Below are 23,608 nucleotides of genomic sequence, written 5' to 3'. Positions count from 1 at the left end.
CATTTTTCATGTGGTAGTTCAAGTTTAGGTTGTTCGTAACTGTATTCCCTAGGTATATAGCTGAATCTTCCACCTTCAAATGTTTTATTTATCGTGTAACCAAATTTACGTGAATTCTTTTAGCACTCTTGTGGAGGACCTTATACTCTTCATTGTTTGGTGTCACTCACCATTTTTTGCACTATGCTAATGTCTTTTCTTAAATCATTTGCAGTTTGTTTTGGTCTGCTGACGACGTTGTTACGTGGTAAACAAAATCATCATCTGCAAACATTTAAGGGCGTCGCTCGGATTATCTCCTAGTTCATTTACTTATGCGTATGTTAAGAACAACAGGGGGCTTGTAACGCTTCCACAGGGACTCTTGAACACCACTTCTGTTTCACTAGACGACTTCCCGTTAACTACTGTGGACTTTGACCTTTCCGACAGGAAATTACGAGTCCAGTCGCACAGATGAAACAATATTCCGTAGACTCGCAATTTGATTACACATCGCTTGTGAGGCAAGGTGTCAGAAGCATTCTGGAAATCTAGAAATCTGGAACACACTTGAGGTCTCCTGTCGATGGCACTCATTACTTTGTGTGAATTAAGTGCCAGTTGTATTTCAGAAGAACGATATTTTCTGAACCCATGTTGGTTATATGTCAATAGACCGTTTTCTTCATGTTACTTCATAATGTTGGAACACGGAATATATTCCAAAACCAAGGGAAACCAAAGAAACCCCAAATGTGGACACTCTATCGGGAAACTCCTTTCACGTTGCACCAGGTCAAGATGATCTCGTAGGTGTCAATAACGAGTTAAATTCTGCAGCCAGCGCCGGCCGCGGTGGTCTCGTGGTTCTAGGCGCGCAGTCCGGAACCGCGCGACTGCTACGGTCGCAGGTTCGAATCCTGCCTCGGGCATGGATGTGTGTGCTGTCCTTAGGTTAGTTCGGTTTAAGTAGTTCTAAGTTCTAGGGGAGTGATGACCACAGCTGTTAAGTCCCATAGTGCTCAGAGCCATTTGAACCATTTTTCTGCAGCCAGCGTCTTGACACATTGCGTTGACGATCAACAACGAATTCACAAAATGCGATTACCTTTCCGCAACTCCTGTAGATATTTCAGAACAAATGAAAATTTATGCCGCAGTGGGACTCGAATCCGGATTTCCCACTTATCGCCAGCGGCAGCCTTAAGAACTATTTTTTTCATTTTGTTCGGTATTGTTATATGCGTTTAGTCTGGGTGAACGTCACAATTTATCCGTTCAATACCTCTTCCGCTATCCGAGTACGCTTCCAGGAGCGGCCAAAATCTCCATTTGTCCTGGTGTCTACTTTCCCTTGCGCTTGCACCATATTACCTTGATTCCCGTACAGGGTGAGACAGTTTTCTCGCGTTATTGCCTTGCTATGGCGTGAAATACAGCAGCGCACTGTCCGAGACACTGCGTCCATGATCAACAGCCTCTTTCAATTAAGAATGAGCTCGGCAGTTGCAGTTATGGTGCCGCATCATTCATAATTGAATGCGGCTGTTGATCGTCAACGCAGTTTCTCAGGCACTGCACTGTAGTATTTCATGCCGTAGCAAGGCAATGACGAGAGAAAACAGTGTCTCGTCATTGTGGGAAACCTGGTAATGTAGAGCAAGCAAGCACAAGGGAGCGTAGACACCAGGGTAAATGCAGATCAGGGCCGCTACTACAAGTGTGTTCGGATAGCCGAAGTAGTTAAGGCGACCGCTCGCGACAAGCGGGAAATACTGGTTGCAGTCCTAGTCGGGAACATATTTCATTTGTTCTGAAATATTCTGCAGCTGATACGGAACCACAACCGCAGTTTGTGAGTTTTTTTCATAATTAAAAGCGGCTGTTAACTGTCGACGCAGTATATCAGATAGTGTACTGCAGTGTCTCATGCCACAGCAAGGTAATGACGACAGAAAACAGTATCTTTTCCTTGGGGGACGCACGGTAGTGTAGTGTTAGTACGAGTAAGACTAGACACCAGGATAAATGGAGATTTGCTAGGATTGCCGAAGGTGACCACTCGCAACAAGCGGGAAATCCTGATTCCTGTTCCGGTCCAGCTCAAATTTTCATTTGTTCTGAAATATTCTACAGCTGATGCGGAACCACAATCGCAATTTGTGAATTTATTCTTACGAGTTAAAGTAGTCGTAAGCCTCTCCATTGACTCTTCCATAGGCTCTCTCACCTGCTCCGCCACACAATACAGGTCGTTGATATGTTCACGATTGTGGTTTCACCCATCTCTGTTCGGGCTGGCAACAGAAAGGACGTGAGACCCAGATACCATCAGCGACACATATTACTTTGCTGATGCGCATTTTGGTGGCCGTGGGTGCATGTAGATGCCGAGATACGGACTCAGCTGTCTGTGAAGACACGAGTACAATACGGATCGTAGATTACCGCGCACCCTTACATGCCGAGTGGGAGTCTCCGGCTAGAACAAAAGACTGCTGATGGCGATCCGTCTGCACGAAACACCAAACTCTGGCAACACAGATATCAGAACGATAGTAAATTCACCTCGTTTCTCTTCATCCTCGTACTAACAGGCTTCAGTTTTTTAAGGCGAAAATAACAGAGGAGGAAAACAATGGAACGTAGAATTTTGATCGTCTCCTTACCGCACGTCGTTCATGTCTTTCGAATTTAAATAAAGGTTATAGATAAGGTAACGAAACTCGTTTAACGGGAAAGGATGCGAACATAAACATTATCGAAACACTGACTGAACATCACTTCTCTTAATACGATAACCGTATGGCTTAAACAGTGCTCCACGTTACATTAAATTTTCTACAAAAATCTTAACACACACTTCATGTGTAATTGGTAGTATTCTCTATCTGATAAAAAGTATGTGGACAGCTGGTATAAAAAAGGGCGAGGAATCAGAATGAATAAGTAACTGCAGAATGGGTCGATCAGTGGATCTTCTGATGACATTACTAGACGGTAAATGGCAGCATCACATACAGACAATCTAAGAGGGCTGTCTCCTTAGTAGTTTATATATGGCTGGTTGGTTGATTCGGGGGTAGCGACCAAACGTTGAGGTCATCGGTCCCATCGGATTAGGGAAGGTTGGGGAAGGAAGTCGGCTGTGCCCTTTCAAAGGAACTATCCCCAGCATTTGCCTGAAGCGAGTTAGGGAAATCACGGAAAACCTAAATCAGGATGGCCAGACGCGGGATGGAACCGTAGTCCTCCCGAATGCGAGTCCAGTGCGCTAACCACTGCGCCACCTCGCTCGGTCGTTTATATATGTTTAAGCCAGTGGTTCCCAACAGGTGGTCCGCGGACCCCCAGGGGTCCGCGAGCTATGCCAGAGGGGTCCGCAATACGCTTTAGAACAAAAAATATATTAAATGTATTTCGTATGATAAGATTTTTTGTTTTGGCCGCTTCCTGCATGAGCAGAGCTTTAGCAAACGCTATCTTCTGCGTCTAGCGTCTTCCTAGAGCCAACTGAAAGTAGCTCAAATAGTTCTGCTATATGCCTTAGACTGCGCGCGCTGCCTCTTTGCAGCTGACAACTGACAGTCACTTTACACAGAAACTCGCATTTCAGACGACAATCGGCCATTATTTTTTTAAGGAGTTTGTTATACTAAACACCCAGATTTGAAGACAAAGATTTTGAGCAATAATAAAAAAATTTAACAATAACAATGATGGCTAAATTGAAAAAGTTTTAAGCTCAATATTTCTTTTTCAGTAATGAATATGTCAATGTTTCTTTTTAAGTACCAAAAATATAAAACGTATAAAAAGACTCTTAATTTGGCTTTTTAGGTAATTGATACTGTGATATAACAAGGTACCAATCATGATCGATGAGGGGGTCCTCGAGAAAATTTTGTTGGGAACCCCTGTGTTAAGCAGAAAGATTACAACACTTCCCCGGGGAATCCCAGGTACTGCTTCTCTTTCACTAGACGATTTCCAGTAATTTCTACGAACTACTGACCTTTCTGGCGGGAAATAGCGAATCCAGACTCACGGCTGCGGTGGTACCCCATACGAAGTTTGATTAGAAGCCGCCCGCGAGGTATGGTGTCATAAGCCTTCTGAGTATGTATGTTACCTATCGATAGCACTCATTAGTTCTTGTGAAAAAGAGCCACAGAAAAAGTGGATTGATTGGTTGGTTGGTTGGTTGTTTGGGGAAGGAGACCAGACAGCGTGGTCATCGGTCTCATCAGAATAGGGAAGGATGTGGAAGGAAGGCGGCCGTGCCCTTTCAGAGGAACCATCCCGGCATTTGCCTGGAGTGATTTAGGGAAATCACGGAAAACCTAAATCAGGATGGCCGGACGCGGGATTGAACCGTCGTCCTCCCGAATGCGAGTCCAGAAAAAGTGGATCCTGATTGTAATAAGTAACGAAATTTACAGTTAATTCTGGATGACTTTTACGTTATTTGACAGTTTCAATATTTTCATATAATATCTTATGTATAATGCGACAATGATTTGAAGGCCGAAAAAGGTTGTGAATTAACTATTATTGATCAGCAGCTCTTGACTGCTGAATTATATAGTTTTGCAAATGTGAAAGTTCGTTCTAAGAAAAACTGACGACAGGCAACAACAGCTTTGAATGAACATGCTGCGAGTAAGAAATCCACGTTTTTCGATTTCTGTACGCCTCCAGTACGAAGCATTCGAATGCTTGGCGTAGACGTTCAGTGCAGACAGCGTATTCGTAGCACTGGCACTCAGCTGCCTTCGGAGACACTGTGACCGAATAAAATGCGGAGCACGTCGCCACAGTGGATACGCCCCACTGTGTCTGGCGGGAATGTGATTACTGTGTACGTGTGCGCCGTGAAACTCTCTGTGCATACGCTGCTAACTGTGATTATAACTAGAGAGAGAATCTTGAGGAGATACTACTGACACAGCTGGAGCGAGGAGAAAAAATGACACGAACTTGTGAAGCCCCATCATTCTCTTGTATAAATCATGTGGATCGTACAGGTAAATTTCGGATCACCAGAAGCAGCTCATTATACCATTTCCGTTTCACGTAATTTTTTGCACGCAGACGTACAGAGGTCGGTGCGGCGTGGAATAAAGTTTTGAACGAACAGGTGAAAAGAAACGAGTGTTGGCCAACAGTTAAACAACTACAGCTTAACAAAATATGTGAACTTAAATGAAATATAGTAAGTATAGTATCACACACGATCCGCAAGCTGCTTCCGTCACTGTACGTTACAGGCACAAAAAAGTAAACGCTTCGTACCCTATTATCAAACTATAGCCTGTAGAATATTGCAAACATTTGATTTTCAGTATTTCACATAATTATTGACCGAGTTTCAAAATTTAAAATCCTGTCATAATCTGATTATTAAGAGCTACAATCTGACGTTAAATATTCAACACATTAAGTATTAAAGTTAGAAATTAAAGTTACAAACTGTGTATATTCCTTGAGGTATCATAACTGAGAGTACGCAAATAACCCAGACCATACGGGATGTTTCAGAAGTGATGGTCACTAATCCACATATGGAAAATACAGGCCAAAAAATTATTGGAAATCTCCAATAAACGTTGGTCCGCAAATCAACCGTTGCCAAGGTATCGCATTAATTCGAGTTGGGAGCCAACTGTAATCGCCTCTGGATACCGCAATATTTACGTTCGTATCTCATAGTTTGAGATCGACTATCTGTTTGTTTACGCATGCGCAACTACTTCCCTTTCTCTCTCCGTGCACTGTGCCGCACCAGCCTCACAATCAGTTCCTAACGTGAAGGCACCATGGACCAACGAAGAGTACACTGACATGCACTTAATGTATGGCAAAGCTAATGGTAGTGCCCTTGAGGCTGGCCGATTGTATGGAGAAGCTTTTCCTCTCTGCAGGCAGCCCGAGAGGCGTACATTTAGCCAGTTACATCAGCGCCTTAGAGATGCCGGGACTTTCTCACTCCATGTACGAGAAGGTCGACCCAGATCCATGAAGAAAGGGCGTTATGCATTGTACACGAACGTCCGAATACTTCAACAAGGAGGATTAGTACACAAGAGCGTGTCCTGAGTCACAGCAGTGTGTGGCAGATTTTACACCGGCAAGTACTCTATCCATATCACCTCCAGAGAGTGCAAGCCCTTAACAATGCAGACTTCCCTTCTGGAGACAATTTCTGACATTCGGTGCAACAACAGTATACCCTGAATCGCCTGTTTGTAAGCAGTATTCTGTTCACGCATCTCTGGATTTACCCGTGGCGGTATTTTTAACTACCATAACTGTCACATTTGCGCCGATGTCAATCCTAATGCAACACACGTATCAGTAACGTTATACGTTGAACGTCTGGGCAGGACTGCTCGGAGACCGCATAATTGGACCCCACTTCTTACCACAGACACTAACCGGACAGCAGTACATGCGGTTTCTGCGGACTGTACTTCCAGATGCACATGATGATGTCTTACTGAACCAATACCTGAAAATGTGGTTCATGCATGACGGAGCTCCAGTAAAGTTTCATTTACGAGTGTGCCGGCTGCTACCTCGGACGTATGGTCGTCATTGGATAGGTGTGCTATGGCCTCTAAGGTCTCCGGATTTTAATCCCGTGGACTTCTGTGTGGAGTCATGTCAAAAGCCTGGTCTACGCTACCGAGGTCAACTCTTATGAGGAATTACACTTGCGCATTGAAGCAGCCGTGAATCATTTACAGAATTCCCCGGGACTGCCTGACAGGATTCGTAACTCATTCCAGAGATGATTTCAGCGTTCCATTCAGACATTCAGACGCGTAGAAAACATGTCGAAAATATGTTGTATTTCGACAACGGTTGATTTGTATTCCCATGTTTTAAAAAAATGGTTCAAATGGCTCTGAGCACTACGGGGCTTAACATCTGAGGTCATCAGTCCCCTCGAACTTAGAACTACTTAAACCTAACTAACCTAAGGACATCACAAACATTCATGCCCGAGGCAGGATTCGAACCTGCGACCGTAGCGGTCGCGCGGTTCCAGACTGACGCACCTAGAACCGCTCGGCCACACCGGCCGGCTCCCATGTTTATTGGAGCTTTTTAGTTACTTTTTGCCTGTACTTTTCATGTGTGAATTATTGACCATGGCTTCTGAAACACCATGAATACATCCAGTATTTGAGAATTAGAGCACTTACCGACTTTAAACAAACAAGATTTCAGACCTTTCTGAAACTTTTTCTCGGGAACACCGCCCTACACCATAAAATAATGAAACTAAAATGAGAAATGTTTATCGCTTACTACATTTTCGATGTCATGCAGTACAATTTCAGTTCCTAGTACGATGATATAATTTATGACTTCTTTGCTACTAACTCCGCTCGAAAAAAATTTGCAAACCGTATCCACGTATAGCACTAAATGTACACTGAGATGACAACAGCCATGGGACAGCGGTATGCACGTACCCCGACGCAGATGGGGGTACTATAGCGTACACAAGATATAACAGGGTATTGCTCGGATTCCATGTCGTGGCAGTTTTAGGTGGGGTCGTTTGATTTATGGTTGCTGAAGTTACCGGTAGAGGTCGGGCCTGTCCCACCTCTTTTACAGCTCTGTCAACCATTACCGAATGCCTCGGGTGTTCTCCGTTTTGTTTTGCTTTGTGTTGTGCGTTCCTTGTTGCTCGTTTCCTATTTTGAAATCCGTGAAGACGCTGCTCCAGATCCATCACAAGGTTGGAGTACGACTCTCGCGACCCCTAAAAGGAAAGGGAGATTCTCAGTGCGAATTGGTGCTCGTAAAATTATGCTTAATGTGACGGAGGGCTGCGAGGTGGAATTGAAAGCAGAAAGCTGCTATACAACCTACCACTGAAGCCCGTAAGATAGCTACCACTTACACCCGCAAAAGTGTACGAACATTAGATAGGATTACGAAGTTCGCAAGCTGTCATACAGGCGAATCGCCTGATAGCCCAGGAAAGAAAAGGTCACTTTTAGTTGTAATTTGTACTGTACAAGTGTAAAGCTGTTTATTTTCGACGATGCTTACAACTAGGCAGCTGCTAGGTTGAAATTACTTTATTTTTATTTTGTTTTACTTAGGAAGAGACGCAGTGATACTCAAGAAGAAGTCGCCGAATTCAGTAAATTAGTTAAAAGGAATACCATAGCGGAGTTCTACACACAATAGAAAGTAGTTCAAATGGTTCAAATGGCACTGCTGTGGTCATAAGTCCCCTAGAACTTAGAACTACTTAAACCTAACTAACCTAAGGACAGCACACAACACCCAGCCATCACGAGGCAGAGAAAATCCCTGACCCCGCCGGGAATCGAACCCGGGAACCCGGGCGTGGGAAGCGAGAACGCTACCGCACGACCACGAGATGCGGGCAATAGAAAGCAGTACCTAGCGTGGCAAAATTTCTTCCAGTGCTGCGTGAGAAGATAAATTGTAGATGGGGCAGTACCTCATTAAAAACTTTACTAAAGTCGATGTGACTCTTGTGGAAATCATTAATGAACAATCGAAATCTCTTGTTAGAAAGTGGTGACATTGTTCTATGGCCGTCCTTGCACACATGAAGAGCATCAGGAAAGCTCAACAAATATTTTTTTTTTTTATCTTGATGAGTCGTGGATTGATAGCAATCTGACATGCAGCAAATACTGCCAGAGCCCAGAAGACGAATTGGTTGTTATGATGTGGAAAGTACCTCCAGAAGGATGATAGTGGCAAGTGTTGGCTGAAAGACGGGTTAGTGAAGGAAGAGGAGCTAAAGTTCTGGACGAAATCGACGCAAGGAGATTATCATGGCCAAATGAACTCAGAGAATTGCGAGAAGTTGTTTTCGGAGATGTTACTCCAAAATCTTCCGCAAAATTCTGTCACTATTAAGGACAATGAGTCGTATCATTGTAAGCAGGTGGACAAAACAACAAATTCAGTATACTATCCTAGGGTGGCGATGGTAGAATGATTGCGAAAAAGGAAAGTTAAATGCAATGACAGAATGACAAAGGCTGAGATGTATGCTCTTGTGCAGGCGAATAAACCGAGTGAAAAGATCGTGGTTCGCCTACCGCGGTACAACTGCGACATGAACGCAGTTGAACTTACATGGTCGAAAATTAATCAGTACGTGAGGGAGCACAACATCTCTGACGACATGTTTGCAGCCAATCTCAAAAAACTGACGGACAATGCATTCAGTTCAAAATGGTTCAAATGGCTCTGAGCACTATGGGACTCAACTGCTGAGGTCATTAGTCCCCTAGAACTTAGAACTAGTTAAACCTAACTAACCTAAGGACATCACACACATCCATGCCCGAGGCAGGATTCGAACCTGCGACCGTAGCGGTCTCGCGGTTCCAGACTGCAGCGCCAGAACCGCGCGGCCACTTCGGCCGGCTATGCATTCAGTTCTGTCACTGAAAACGTTTGGGATTGGTACTGCAGAAAAGTGCAAAAGGTGGATCATGATTACAGGAGGCGCGATGGCGTAGTAGTGATTGCAGTTGGCGACATTATTATACGTACTAATGACTCCAGAGAGGACTCATCTAATACAGACAGGAGGGCTGATCCCGCACGGACACAGCAGATAATGAGTCTTCACGTACCGACACGGCCGAGAGTGACCGTGAAAGAGCCTAAAATAATTCTTCAGACTGTATCATGCAGTATGTAAAGATTGTATAAATTGAATTACATCGGTTTTCTATAATAAACTGTGTTTGTCTGCAATTTATATCATTTCTGATACCTGTTACGCACTTTGTAACGATAGATCTCTTCACTGGTTTCGGCATTCACTATCACCATGCTTCACATCTGCTTTCACTGAAGCGCGACACACGGGTGTAGACTGCACGCCCTGGGAGGGGCAGGCGCGCCTCTCTTCTCCCCTCTACGGCCGCAGTCCTCGTTTGTTTACGCCCGCGGCCGACTGCCACGACATATAGTGTCCAATTAATAATGCATTGGCGGAGCTGTTATTTGTACTCAGGTTATTCATGTGAAAAGAAGTCCGATACGATTATGGCCGCACGAGGGAAGTAACAAACTCTTAATGCGGAATGGTAGTCGGCGCTAGACGCATGAGACATTACATTTCGGAAATCGTTAGGCAATTTAATATTCCGAGATGCACGGTGTCAAGACTGTGCTGAGAATACCACATTTCTGATATTATCTATCACTACGGACAACACTTAACGACCGAGAGCAGCGGTGTTAGCGTAGAGTAAAAAATAAAAAAAATTCAGATGGCTCTAAGCACTATGGGACTTAACATCTGAGGTCATCAGTCCCCTAGACTTAGAACTACTTAAACCTAACTAACCTAAGGACATCACACACATCCAGGCAGGATTCGAACCTACGACCGTAGCAGCAGCGCTGTTCCGGAGTGAAGCGCCTAGAACCGCTCGGTCACAAGGCCGGCTGCATAGAGTCGTCGGTGCTAACAGACAAGCAAAACTGCGTGATATAACAGTAGGAATCAATGGGGACTACGACGAACGTGTCCGTTAGGAAAGTGCAGCGAAATATGGCTTTTTAATGGGCTACGGCAGCAGATGACAGACACGATACTGCCTGCAGCATCTCTCCTGTGTTCGTCACCATATCAGTTGGATCCGAGACAACTGGAAATCCGTGGCCTGGTCAGATGAGTGCAGATTTCAGCTGCTAAGAGCTGATGGTAGGGTTCGAGTCATCTGTGCAAGCTGGTGGTGGCTCCATAGCGGTGTGGGCCACATTTAAATGGAATGGATGGTGTCCTCCGGTCCAACTGAACCGATCATTGACTCGAAATGGTTATTCTCGGCTACCTGGAGACAATTTGCAGCCATTCATGGGCTTCACGTCCCCAAACAACGATGGAATTTCAGTGGATGACATTGCGCCAAGTCAACAGACCACAACGATTCGGATTTGTTTTGAAGAACTTTCTGGACAACTTCCTGGATCTGGGCACTCAGATCGGCCGACATGACTCCTGTCTAGTATTTATGGAAAATAATCGAAAGGTCACTACATGCACAAAATCCAGCACCGGCAACACTCTCGCAATTATGGGCGGCTACAGAGGCACCACGGCTCGGTATTTCTGCAAAGGACTTCCAACGATTTGTTGAGTCCATGCCACGTCATGTTGCTGCACTACGCGGGGCAAAAGAAGGTACAAAACGATATTAAGGGTATCTTATGACTCTTGTTACCGCAGTGTACTTGCCAAATTATATCAATGTACAACACCTTTTTCAGGAGATATGACGTCATAAACACTGAGATACGTGAAACGAATTTTCCTTAAAACGAACCGCTCTTTACGAGAGTACACTCATCCAGTGTTTGATAATGAGAGTACTTAACGACCTTTAACCTTCTTGGATCATAGTTTCGAAACTTTCCTAAACTTGTCCTTTATGCATGTGTAATTCTCAGTGAATAACACGGAGTTAATAAAATCAATATAGTTAAGGTTTTGTGTCTTCATAGACGGTTTACATGCATAACGTTAAATATTTTGATTTTTAAAGTCATCCAACATTTTATGATTTTTTTTGTACCTGAGAGATCCATTCTATAATAGGGGACTGCTGGTATTTATCAACTACACCTTACCCCATCGTTAAGTCACCAAGTGACAAGTTAATTTCGTAGGATGTCTTTCTAAGGTCTTTCAGGGTTTTCAAATACTCTTAACGAATTGTTACCTCTGGAGAAGAATGTATGCTTTTGTGAAATTTCCTGACAGGTTAGAGTTTAGTCCCAAAGAGCAAGTGTGCAGTTTGGAAAGTAGTGGGGCCTGGACACAGCGGTAGTTAGAGTTATTTCCCTAAAGACAGAAGAGTCGAGATTCCAGTTCAAGTTCAGCGTACAGTTTCAAACCTGCCAGGAAGTTTCGCTAAGTATGCTTTGATACTGGACGCTCCGTTCCACTGGCCAGCCACTCGTCGCACTGTCTGGGTGGAAGTGGGCAGCGGAAACTTACGCTTCATCTGGATGAAGTTGAGCTGCTCGATGGCTCGCAGCACAGACTTGTCGTCCAGCGTGAGGTCGAACTCGTGGCTGAGGCGGGGCGACGCGACCACGTCCTTGTGCCACGTGATGTCCACGTTCGCCACGCGGTTGATCAGCATCGAGCCCACCTGTGGAAAGACACACCTAAGTAAATGTATCCCTGAAACAATGATATTTTCGTGTGGCTCGATGGCCTGGTGCATGTCTTTCAGTTGGACACCACATCCGTGACTCTCGTGTCTCTAAGCTACCCCAGTTATCCAACGATAGAAACGAGGCCTACAGTTTATCGTTGAATCTGAACCACGTACCGTTCCTCGCGATCCATCATATCATTAAGAGGTGAACGCTAGGTTAAAACGAAGACAGAAAAATTCGTGATCCCACCGATATTAAATCCTGCGACCTCACGGTTTCCAGACACGAGCTTTAATACGAGTACTAGACCACCAGGCCTGACGATGCTATATTGGTAACATTTCATTGGTGTAGTCGGAATACGAAGCCTAGACATAAAATTTTAACAATCTCTTCGAAAAAGTAAACTTGCGCATTCCACTCTCTCTCTCTCTCTCTCTCTCTCTCTCTCTCTCTCTATCTATCTATCTTTCTGTCTGTCTTTTTCCTTTCTTCAGTTTCATTCCTGCAGTCCACGCCGCTAGAGGAATGAAAACAAAACTGTACAGCCCAGTGCCCGATGATACAGTTGAGCATCGTGTGGTGATTCGTTTTCTGCATTTGGAGGGGAAAAACGCTGCAACAGTTCATGCTGACATAATATACTCTTTGCAGGGCATCCACAACTGTTGCTAAAAATTTTCATGATGAATAAATCTGCTGTAGTTGCACTTGACAAATTATGTATTAAGATAAAATCGTACACACAGGATTTAAACACCATCTTGAGGCGCTGGGGAAAAAAAGAAAGAAACTGTGACAGATACGACATATAATTTATCAACATGAAAAGGGTTCATTTAGATGTGAATATAATTTTAAATTTATGAAGCAGGATGCGAGATCCTGTGTGGGTGAGGCATGAAAAGGTTCTTTGAGCTAACCGGTACCACAAAGAGTAAACTGGGCCTAACCAGAAAAACCACCAATGTATCAACAGGCAAATACTCATCACCAGCTTAATGTAACCTACAAACCAACTTTGAACGACCAGACATTAGGCATAGGCTTAAGAAAGAAAAAGAAAGCGTGAATGCTGCAGAATGCCAATTTGTGAACCTCGTAGGTAACGTATCATGTAAGTATACTGAGGCGACTCATTGCAGTTCATGTCTACAACATGCGACGGGCTGGGTACATACTTGGTAAGCTACTTTTGACGTGTACAGATTGGCATTCTATGGCATTTATGCCTTTATTTTACTTTATTAAGCCTATGCCACATGCCTGGTCGTTCAAAGTTTATTTTTAGGGTACATTAGGCTGGCAACGCGTGTTTATTTATTGATATATTCATGATTTTTTTCAGTTAGGTCTCATTCACCCAGTGTGGTACTGCTTGTCTCAAAAAACGTTTTCATGCCCCATCTGCACTGGATCTCGTATGCTACTCGATAAATTTTGTGGATTTTTTACATGGCTGGTACGATTTTCTAGTGCGCAATCAAGGCATGACAAGATATTCACATTGTATGAATCCTTTTAAATTAATTTTAATAATAGTATCTCTCTTAGTTTCTCATCTGTTTTTAACGCATGAAGATGGGATTTACATCCTGAAACTCGGGTTACTTTATCTAAATAAACGATTTGTCCAGTATAACTGGAGCGGATTTATTCATCACGAAAAATTCATACTGAGTGGGTGAAAGTGGAGAGCAACAATGCAGCATAATATGATACAGTGGTCATGTGGCGCAGACGATTCCAGTGTGGTCAGAAAAGTCCGAATAAAGAAGAATGAAGTGGCCTACCATCTCTCTGTGAAGGAACAAGAATCACAAAAGAAATGGAGGTCTTGTGGTAGAAGATCAGCGACTCACAAACGAGACAAAAGTGAAACTCATGCATGGATCAGTTTTCGATATCTTGTGCGACTTTTTGAACATGATGAATGTCGAAGCTCACTGTGTTCTGTGACAGCCAACACCCACTGAAGAAGTCCGCTGAATAGAGGTAACATCGGAAATTTTGCACTTGTGTCAAACCAATAGAGATAACTTCTTTAGACACAAAATCATCATTGACAAGTGCTAGGTGTATCGCTACGATCCCAATACAAAACAACAAGGCAAGCAGTGGAAAGATATGGATCCACTACCGCCGAAGAAGGATCACCCACAATTTACGACGCCATCGACAATGCGCCAGCTCATTCTGCACAGAGCACCTCGGACGAGAAAACCATTGCTTGGCAGTAATTTCTTGAACGACCCGTTTTTTGAACGATGAATATGCAGACTTCTACAATCAAGGTCACCGCAAAGTCAGCCATCATCAGGAAAAACGTGTCTCCTTGAAGGGTGAATGTTTATTGTATCATGGCCGCAGTTATATATTTTGGAGGTGATAAAACGCCTTAAGTAACTCTCACGGGAAACGGACAGCAAGTTGCAACTGGTGCAGCAAGCTCTGATTCCTTGCAGGCATCCAGGTAAAAACGTAGTCCTACCAACTCACCTCCATTACAGACACAGCCCTACGATGCCTGGTAACAATAATCCGATGAGTTCACTAGTGAATCCGGTGCAGGAGCTCGGAATGTTAAAGGGTAAGGCTTGGAAATCAGATGTGGCCCTTTCAAAGAGCCGATCTTGGAAATTGGTTATGTGGTATTTACAGAAACTATGGAAACCATAAATATAAGTGATTAGACAAAGACTTGAAAGTCAGTACCCCCATATGTGAGTCTGGTGTCGCATCTACCACACTACACTTGGTTACCTATTAATCTGATAGGACCCATCATGTGTAGCAGTTGTGGTAGACAAACATCATTAACCTATTTTCTGCAGTGACGTGTCCAGTTCACTATGGAGAAGGTAGTCCACATATTTGACAATGGTACAATAGGGAAACACTTATAATATATGTGGGCACTCATGCAACAGATGTGGGCAGTTGCCTGACAGATGCAGGCAGTAGCTAAGAAGAAAATGTGGCCATAGCACTCATACTTTTAAAATCATTAGTTTTATAGCTCTTCAAGTATTTTCAAACTATTTAACCTCCTCTATCATAGCTGACATTATTTGTTATTTTATTACTACTATACACCTTGACTATTTTATAGTATGATACGCACCAGTGTATGACTACCTTGACATGTGCTGAAACACCTACGAGAATGACAAAAATATCCCAAAATAGTTGCACATCAAGGCAGATGGTTCCCGAAGACATCGTTGTGCACTAGGAATGCAGTTTCCCAACAGGTAGGCTGTCACACAACAAAAGCAAATCGCAACAATAGGCAGTTAGTACTGCTACTGACAGTTTCACAACAAACTCATAGTTGCATGAGAGATGTGTGTCTGCGCAATGGCCAATTGCATAACAGTTAACTGACTAATAGACAGTTGATAACAGATGGTTGATCAACAAATGGTTGATCAACAGATGGTTGATCAACAGATCATTGAGCAACAGACAGTTGAGCAACAGACATTTTAGCAACAGACAGTTGAGCAACAGACAGTTGAGTGACAGACAGTTGAGTGACAGACTGTTGAGTAACAAATGGTTGAGTAACAGGTCATTGAGCAACAGGCAGTTGAGAAACAGACAATTGAGCAACTGATGGTTAGGCTACAGACAGATGAGCAACAGACAGTTCTGCAAAATACCTTCTGCAGGATGGAAAAATCAATTACCAGTAGTCCATTACCAATAAGGCCCATCCTGTATTAGCAAATTAAAAAAGTTGATGAGCCCTTGACGTAAACATAAAGGCATTACTTATAGATGTACTAAGTTTTGCAGTATGCTGACCTGCAGGAACGCCGCCGAGTCGGTCTCCTTGAGGGCCTCTATGCAGAACTGGAGGAGGCCGGTGGTGCCCTGGAGGCGGCACGTGCAGGCCGACACCTGGTCGCGCAGCGCCCGCAGCTTCAGCTCCCGCTGCTGCCTCACGAACTCCAGCAGCTGAGCGCGCCGCGCCTCGATCGCCTCGATGAGCGCATCGCACTGCGCCGACACCGTCGCCTCGAACTCCGCACAGTTCTCCTGGTAGGCACAAGCGAAGGCACAAGCAGTCAACGCCTTTTCTCGGTATGGACTATCACACACAATCCAGCGAAGGCAAACTAGAAAGCAAATACACAGGTTTTTTTTCATTTATAATATCTTATTATTATTATGTAAAAGACTGAACGAAAACAGAATTACTACTTCTCATAGCAAGATTTGACGCCACCTAGTGGTGTTTCGGGCACATGACACAGTAGGGAAAGGTAATGAAAAAATATAAGCGGAACAGAGGGTTTGGAACATTTACCTCAATGGGGTGGCAATTCTATGGACAGACATTTCTGCAGTGTCTCGTGCTCTTTCTGGGATAAGCAGCTTATTGTAGGTAGTCTATGAGTTGACGAAGCCACTGAATGTGAAAGAAAAAAATCTGGTTGTGGTGAGAGACTCATTGTAGTGTACTGAGAGGTCTAGGTTTGGTCAGAATGTGACAGTTCGGCTTTTAGTTGGTGTGGCCAACGAACGTGCAAGGAATAATCCTCGTTGTCGTAACATACTGATGTGTAGCTTACACCGAGGTCTAGGTTAGTTAAAAATGTGACAGTTTGGTTGTGAGCTGGTAAGGCCAGCGAATATGAAAGCGAAAAACCACCTGTAGTATCTTGGACTCTGCAGAAACGCCAACACACTGTATCTCCACACAAGTGTCACTCGCACAACTGTCACAAACTCGAACGTGGACGGATATAAAATCATTCTAGCGACGGTACGGGCCTCTGGTGGGAGAATCCACTGATAGTAATATCAGAAATTGAGTCCGCCTTGATGCAAAACACCCTGTTGTTCGTTTATTTTTTTATTATCCCAAAATAGTTTCGGCGACAAATATCACCATCATCAGCGGTTTTTTTTAATCTGAAACATACAGAAAATGGCATGGTTGTACAAACACAGTAAAACGTTATTACAATTTTACAATTCGTCTTTTGAAGTATAATTTTCTATTGATACTTTCATACTACCTTATTTATTGTACGTTACAGCATGTTTTAAGCAAATATTGGCGCTGTTTGCGACATATTTTCTGTGCTCTTTTTTTCTGTTGCAGTCTTTTTACTTAGCGAACATCACGTCATCTGCAACCATGTGAGCGGCTGTTGGTAAGCAAATACTAAAAGGTGAACTTCGTATGTCAGCAGTATATACGAAGTTCACCTTTTAGTATTTGTTTACCAACAGCCGCTCACATGGTTGCATATGACGTGATGTTCGCTAAGTAAAAAGACTGCAACAGAAAAAAAGAGCACAGAAAATATGTCGCAAACAGCGCCAATAATTGCTTAAAACATGCTGTAACGTACAATAGATAAGGTAGTATGAAAGCGTCAATAGAAAATTATACTTCAAAAGACGAATTGTAAAATTGTAATAATGTTTTACTGTGTTTGTACAACCATGCCATTTTCTGTATGTTTTAGATTTAAAAAACCCGCTGATGATGGTGATATTTGTCGCCGAAACTATTTTGGGCTAATAAAAAAAATAAACGAACAACAAGGTGTTTTGCATCAAGGCGGACTAAATTTCTGATATTACTATTTTTCTATGCAAACACGGACAAAATGGAAGAGTTCCAAGATAACATTATTGAATCCACTGATATAAACGACTTTAACACAGGACAGATTGTAATGGCTCGACTCTTGGAACTGGCCATCTCCGAAACGACGAAGCTGGTTGGCTCCTCGCGTGCTACTGTCGTGAGCATATGTGAAACCTGGTTGAAGGATAGTGAAACCATGGACAGGTGACAAGGTATTGGCGGTCCACTCATCATAGAACGTAGGGGTTGCCTCCTAGGTATAGCAGGATAGGCAGTGATCAGTGGCAGGTATGACAACAGAGTTTAGTACTGGTGCAGGCACGGTTGTTCCGAAACACAGCGATCGGCGCCGATTTTGAACGTGGGGTCTGCAGTAGACGACCCCCCTTTTCTCATGCTGACCCAGTGATATAGCAAAGATGATTGCAATGGACATGGAACCCTCGAAATTGGACCACGGATCAATGGAAACGTGTCACCTGGTCGAATGAATCACTTTTGTTGTTACACCAGATAGATGGCTGGGTCCAGTTAAGCTGTGGTGGACTGTCGTCCACTCGAACAGCTACTTGAAACATGAGCCACGTCACAAAAGTAGATCTGTAGCGAAGTATTATGCGAAGGGGGATATTCATCTGGGCTTCCATGGTACCTGTGGTATTAATCTAGGACACCAGGATATCTTTGGACAACTTGAACATTATTGGGGACCACCTGTATCCGATAATGCTTGATGCCTTCCCCAAAAGCGTTGACATTTTCCTGCAGGATAACTGCCCGGTCACAAGTCCAGAATCGTGCTACAGTGGTTTGAGGAGCGTGATAGTGAACTCACTTGATTGTGTTTGCCACCAGATTCGCCTGATCTGAACACGCTTGACTACGTCTGGGTCACTATAGTGTTCCAGCACCGTTCCCACAAATCATTAACCCATAGTTTACTGAAACTGCCTGGCCTGTGCTTACAAATGTGATGCCGCATACTACGCAGAATAGCTACTGCACTGCGCTCCAAGAACGGACAAACACGCTATTGAGTAAATGGCTATAATGTTTTGGCGCCTCAGTGTATCTCAGCCTCCATTCAACTAGTGGTATGTACATCATATGAGAGGCATGTTAGTGTGAGTACTCACGTTCACTTTATCGCTCATGCCCTTGAGCCGCTGTATGAACTCCGTGGTAGAGCGGGCTTTCTCAGACAGCTGCTGCAGGTTCTGCGACAGCTCCGTCTGCAAGACAGAAAGACAAAAATGTTAACACGGTGCTGACGATGCATTCGTCGCCGCAACTGAAATGGTACTTACATCTCCCCAAACATGCATCAACTAAAAACTCATCAAGACACACACACACACACACACACACACACACACACACACAGAGAGACACATCTTAAATAATTTCTTGACTTTACCCTCCCGCAGCAGGCCTCCAGTCCTTTTGTGATGGCCGTTTAACAGTATCATGATGTGAGTACAACATTCTGGAGTGATGACACACGAGCTAACGTGGATTTATATTCTCTACACAATGTATGATGAATCCAAAAAAAAATTATTTCTTTAATTTATTCCGTTTATTCTTAAGGCTGCTGACAGTTCGTCACTGAACGACAACGTACTGTATAGTGTCCCTTGCGTTACATCATTTCGGTAACTAATCGTTCACATGAATAATTTATAAATTTTTAGAAATAACCAGCCAGGAAACTGAAGATAAAAAACGGATTTACTTCTCCGCAAGTACAATTGATGGGGAAAGGTTAACTATATTAACAACTGAAAGTGTCGGTGAAAATGATAATCCACGAAACATAATAAATTCTAAGATAAGACTAATTAATCCTTACTAAATTGAGGGTTACCGTAGCACTTACTTCCGCCCATCCCTTCAATTGTAAGGACACTTGAGAAGTTGTAAGCAGCAAGACGAAAAGACTTTAAATTATAAAAACAAATAACTGGACTGCAATTTATCACGCATGTTCTTCCTTGTATATGATTCTTTTTCGTACAATAAATCACTTTAAATAGTAACGAAGTTTACACAAAATACAGGCAAAAAAAGCAATAAACGTTGGGAAATTTGAATGACGAAGTGGTGGTGTAATAAATACTGTTTATCGCTCCCGTTTCACTTCCATATTAAGCTAGAAGTAATTTCTAAAACATTTTCTAACACACAAATTTATAATAGGAAAATCATTTACATACATTGGGAGTGAGAGGGAACATACTGTAAATGCAATCTTTGAGAGTGTGGTGGTACTGCATTTTAAAAGGTAAAAAGGCTGAGCAAAACGCAAATACAAAAGGAGCAAACAGTTTTTCCTGGAAAAACTGTTTGTCCAGGAAATGCAGTACCACTACACTCTCAAAGATTGCATTTACATTACGGTCCCTCACACTCCTCAATATTCCTGCATTTATTCATTTCTGTTTATGTTGGTGACATTGCGTAAGTTCCTTATATATTCTGTAGTTACATTGATCTTTCTTCTATTAATTGGTTTATGTACCACTCTCCATGTTTTCTACCTCTTGAAGTAGGCTTATCAAGTACTAATTTTATTTTATTTTATTAGTCTTGTTTATTAATAGAAACTGTTATGTAGGCATCCTGTTCTTTCTTTCTCTTAAAGTTTCTTCCTGTCTACTCCATTTTTATTTTTATTTATTTACTGTTTAAAATTTTTTACTTTTTACATTGCATTACCACCACACTATCAAAAATGTTACTTACTGAGTGTTCCTGCTTCAGTGTGGAGGTGTGACTTCCATTTCAATGTTGTTTATAAACATTGTAACTTCTTTGGTGACAATACTGAGTAAAAGTCTGATGATGGCCTTGTAAGCCGAAAACCGGTTAACACAATAAAAGTAATATTATAGAACAAAACCAAACTAGTGCTTTTCATTTATTATAAAGTTGTTCTACCAAGAACCGACGGAAGATTCAGTTAACATATATCACTAACGTCGATTTGGAGTACGATTCTGGAACATATAATGAGTTCGAATATTATGAAGAAAACAATGTATTGACACATACTCAGCTTGGGTTCACAAGCAATCGTTGTTGTAAAACACAAGTAGCTAATTAATTCTAGATTTCAAGATAGATTTTGACACCAGTCCTCACAAGTGACATCTAATCAAATTGAGTGCCCACGAAACATCGCCTCAGTTTAGCGAGTGGAATCGTCATTTGCTGTTACAAAGGTAGCAGTTCGTATTAACTGACGGAAATGCATCGAGTAAAACAGAAGTAATATGTGGCGTTGCCCAAGAAGGTCTTATAGGATATCTGCTGTTCATGATCTATATAAACGATTTAGGGGACAATCTGAGCAGCTATCTTAAATTGCTTGCAGATGATTCTGCCATCTATCGTCTTGTAAAGTCATCTGATGATCAAAACCAATAGCAAAATGATTTAGACAAGATATCTGTATTGTGCGAAATGTTGCAGTTAACTGTAAATAATGAAAAGCATGAAGTCAAAAAATGGTTCAAATGGCTCTGAGCACTATGGGACTCAACTGCTGTGGTCATAAGTCCCCTAGAACTTAGAACTACTTAAACCTAACTAACCTAAGGACATCACACACATCCATGCTCGAGGCAGGATTCGAACCTGCGACCGTAGCGGTCGCGCGGTTCCAGACTGTAGCGCCTAGAACCGCTCGGCCACTTCGGCCGACGAAAATATTTCGTTGGCGCCCTCCTACACAGGAAGAAATTAACATCACAATAGAATAAGAGAAATCAGATTTAAGTCTTCGTTTTTCCGTGTGCTGTTCGAGAGTGGAATAGTAGAGAAATGGTTTGAAGGTGATTCGATGAACCCACTGCTAGGCACTTAATTGTAAACAGTAGATTAATAATGCAGATGTAGGTATGTATTGCGTGAGGGAAAAATTGTATTTATGGTGACTTTCTGGAACTTTCTGATCTCTTTGTCAGTCTGTGGAAAATGTTTCATTTAGTTGTTGTTGGTTCATATAAAAACGTTAATCGTCGTCGTCATCACAATAATTCTCGTACCGTCTTTTTACTCTGTCATGTTGGTAAAAAAGAAAAGCTGCGTAAATGTTATTTTTATAATTAATTCCTCAACCAGTGAAAAAGAAACGAGAGTACACCCATATACAATTAAATAACTGAACCCATTTGTCGACAAGATGATTTTTAAACTTCCTGGCAGATTAAAACTGTGTGCCGGACCGAGACCCGAACTCGGGACCTTTGCCTTTCGCGGGCAAATGCTCTATCACTTGGTAGATTAAAACTGTGTGCCGGACCGAGACTCGAACTCGGGACCTTTGCCTTTCTACCACTTGGTAGAGCACTTGCCCGCGAAAGGCAAAGGTCCCGAGTTCGAGTCTCGGTCCGGCACACAGTTTTAATCTGCCAGGAAGTTTCATATCAGCGCACACTCCGCTGTAGAGTGACAATGTCATTCAAGATGATTGTTATTTGGTTTAGGCAACACGGTCGCTCTAAAACCCGAATTAATATTTGGTAAATAAGTAAATTTATAAACGTAACAGTAGACCACCTACGGCGTCGACGAAGCGCTAAATTCTTTATCTCCCTCCCGCCTGCAGAGAGTGCAACACGAGAACGACGCACACGCATCTGACGCGCCTAATACAGACGCGCACGCACTGCCGGGCAGTAAACACGCGACGCCGGAATAACGAGCAACTTATCAGATCCGGGCGTTAAGAAACCCGAGAGCAGAGCGGGAGAGCGCCGGCAAGTAGCGGAGCCGGAGCCGCGACATTTGCGTGGCGGTTCCCGCGGGAGCTCCTTAAGAAGGCCACCGCCCCAGCCCGGCTTGTTTTCTGCGACGTCGCCTCTCGTTAAGGCCCCCCGCTGATCCCATGGAGTGCCGCTAAGCGGGCTTTGCGTCCCCAGGGCGGACCGCGCGGCCAAATCCCGCTCTAAGCGCGAATTCGCGTGCCGCCGCACCATTCATCTCTCTCTCTACTGCCGGCCCGCAAACAAAAACGCCCCGCTGGCTAGCTGGCTGGCGCTCTCCGGCTGTTGCTAATACCTCGGCGACCTGCTGACGCCTCCCTGAAAGCGTCTTCGCTCGCATTAGGGACACCTCTGCTGTCTGCTGGTGCCGCATCTTCCTCTTCTTCTTTTCCTTCTTCTTACGTTCTCTTCCCGCGGTATACCACCCGCAGTGGCTCCAGCCAGGCGCTCGTCCAAGAGGGGCTCCACTGCAAAACATTTTAGTACAGACGTTTACATTTTAACACCAGCTAAGTACCCGGCGTTGCCCGGTTATATATTTATTCTAATCTTCTATTAGTCCACCTCCTCCTTCCACTCTCTATCTCCTCCGAAAACCCTCTATATACAGGGTGATTAAAAAGTCTGTATAAATTTGAACTTAATAAACCACGGAATAATGTAGATGGAGAAGAATTGACACACATGCTTGGAATGACATGAGGTTTTATTAGAACAAAAAAAAAAATTTCACAAAATGTCCGACAGATAGCGCTGGACAGCAAAACGTCAGTAACTGCTACCGTGACGGGTGAGAGGTACTCCGATATGTTACAGAATCGCATCATTCCCAGCCTGGCTGATAAACACCTGCTGGAACGTACGATGTTTATGCAGGATGGGGCTCCACCCCATATTGCAAGACGCGTGAAAGATCTCTTGCGCGCTTCGTTTGGTAATGATCGTGTGCTCAGCCGCCACTTTCGTCATGCATGGCCTCCAAGGTCCCCAGACCTCAGTCCGTGCGATTATTGGCTTTCGGGTTACCTGAAGTCGCAAGTGTATCGTGATC

At 43.4% G+C, this 23,608-nt stretch overlaps 1 protein-coding gene across 1 annotated transcript in view; it reads right to left on the bottom strand.

Moving 5' to 3' along the window:
* The window catches only part of LOC126417003 (E3 ubiquitin-protein ligase TRIM9-like), a 150,070-nt gene extending 127,140 nt beyond the window's left edge, over positions 1–22,930 (bottom strand). Inside the window, exons 1-4 of the mRNA XM_050084890.1 lie at positions 22,853–22,930; positions 18,925–19,020; positions 15,988–16,221; positions 12,011–12,167 (exon numbers count right to left, since the gene is read on the bottom strand). Coding sequence (XP_049940847.1) covers positions 12,011–12,167; positions 15,988–16,221; positions 18,925–19,020; positions 22,853–22,930 — 565 coding nt within the window. The remainder of the gene's footprint in view (positions 1–12,010; positions 12,168–15,987; positions 16,222–18,924; positions 19,021–22,852) is intronic.
* Between the last annotated feature and the right edge of the window lie 678 nt (positions 22,931–23,608).

Source organism: Schistocerca serialis, chromosome 8 (genome assembly GCF_023864345.2).
Source record: "Schistocerca serialis cubense isolate TAMUIC-IGC-003099 chromosome 8, iqSchSeri2.2, whole genome shotgun sequence".
Taxonomy (NCBI): domain Eukaryota; kingdom Metazoa; phylum Arthropoda; class Insecta; order Orthoptera; family Acrididae; genus Schistocerca; species Schistocerca serialis.
The sequence above is the reverse complement of the archived record's forward strand: the minus strand, read 5'-3'. Positions and strand labels throughout refer to the sequence as shown.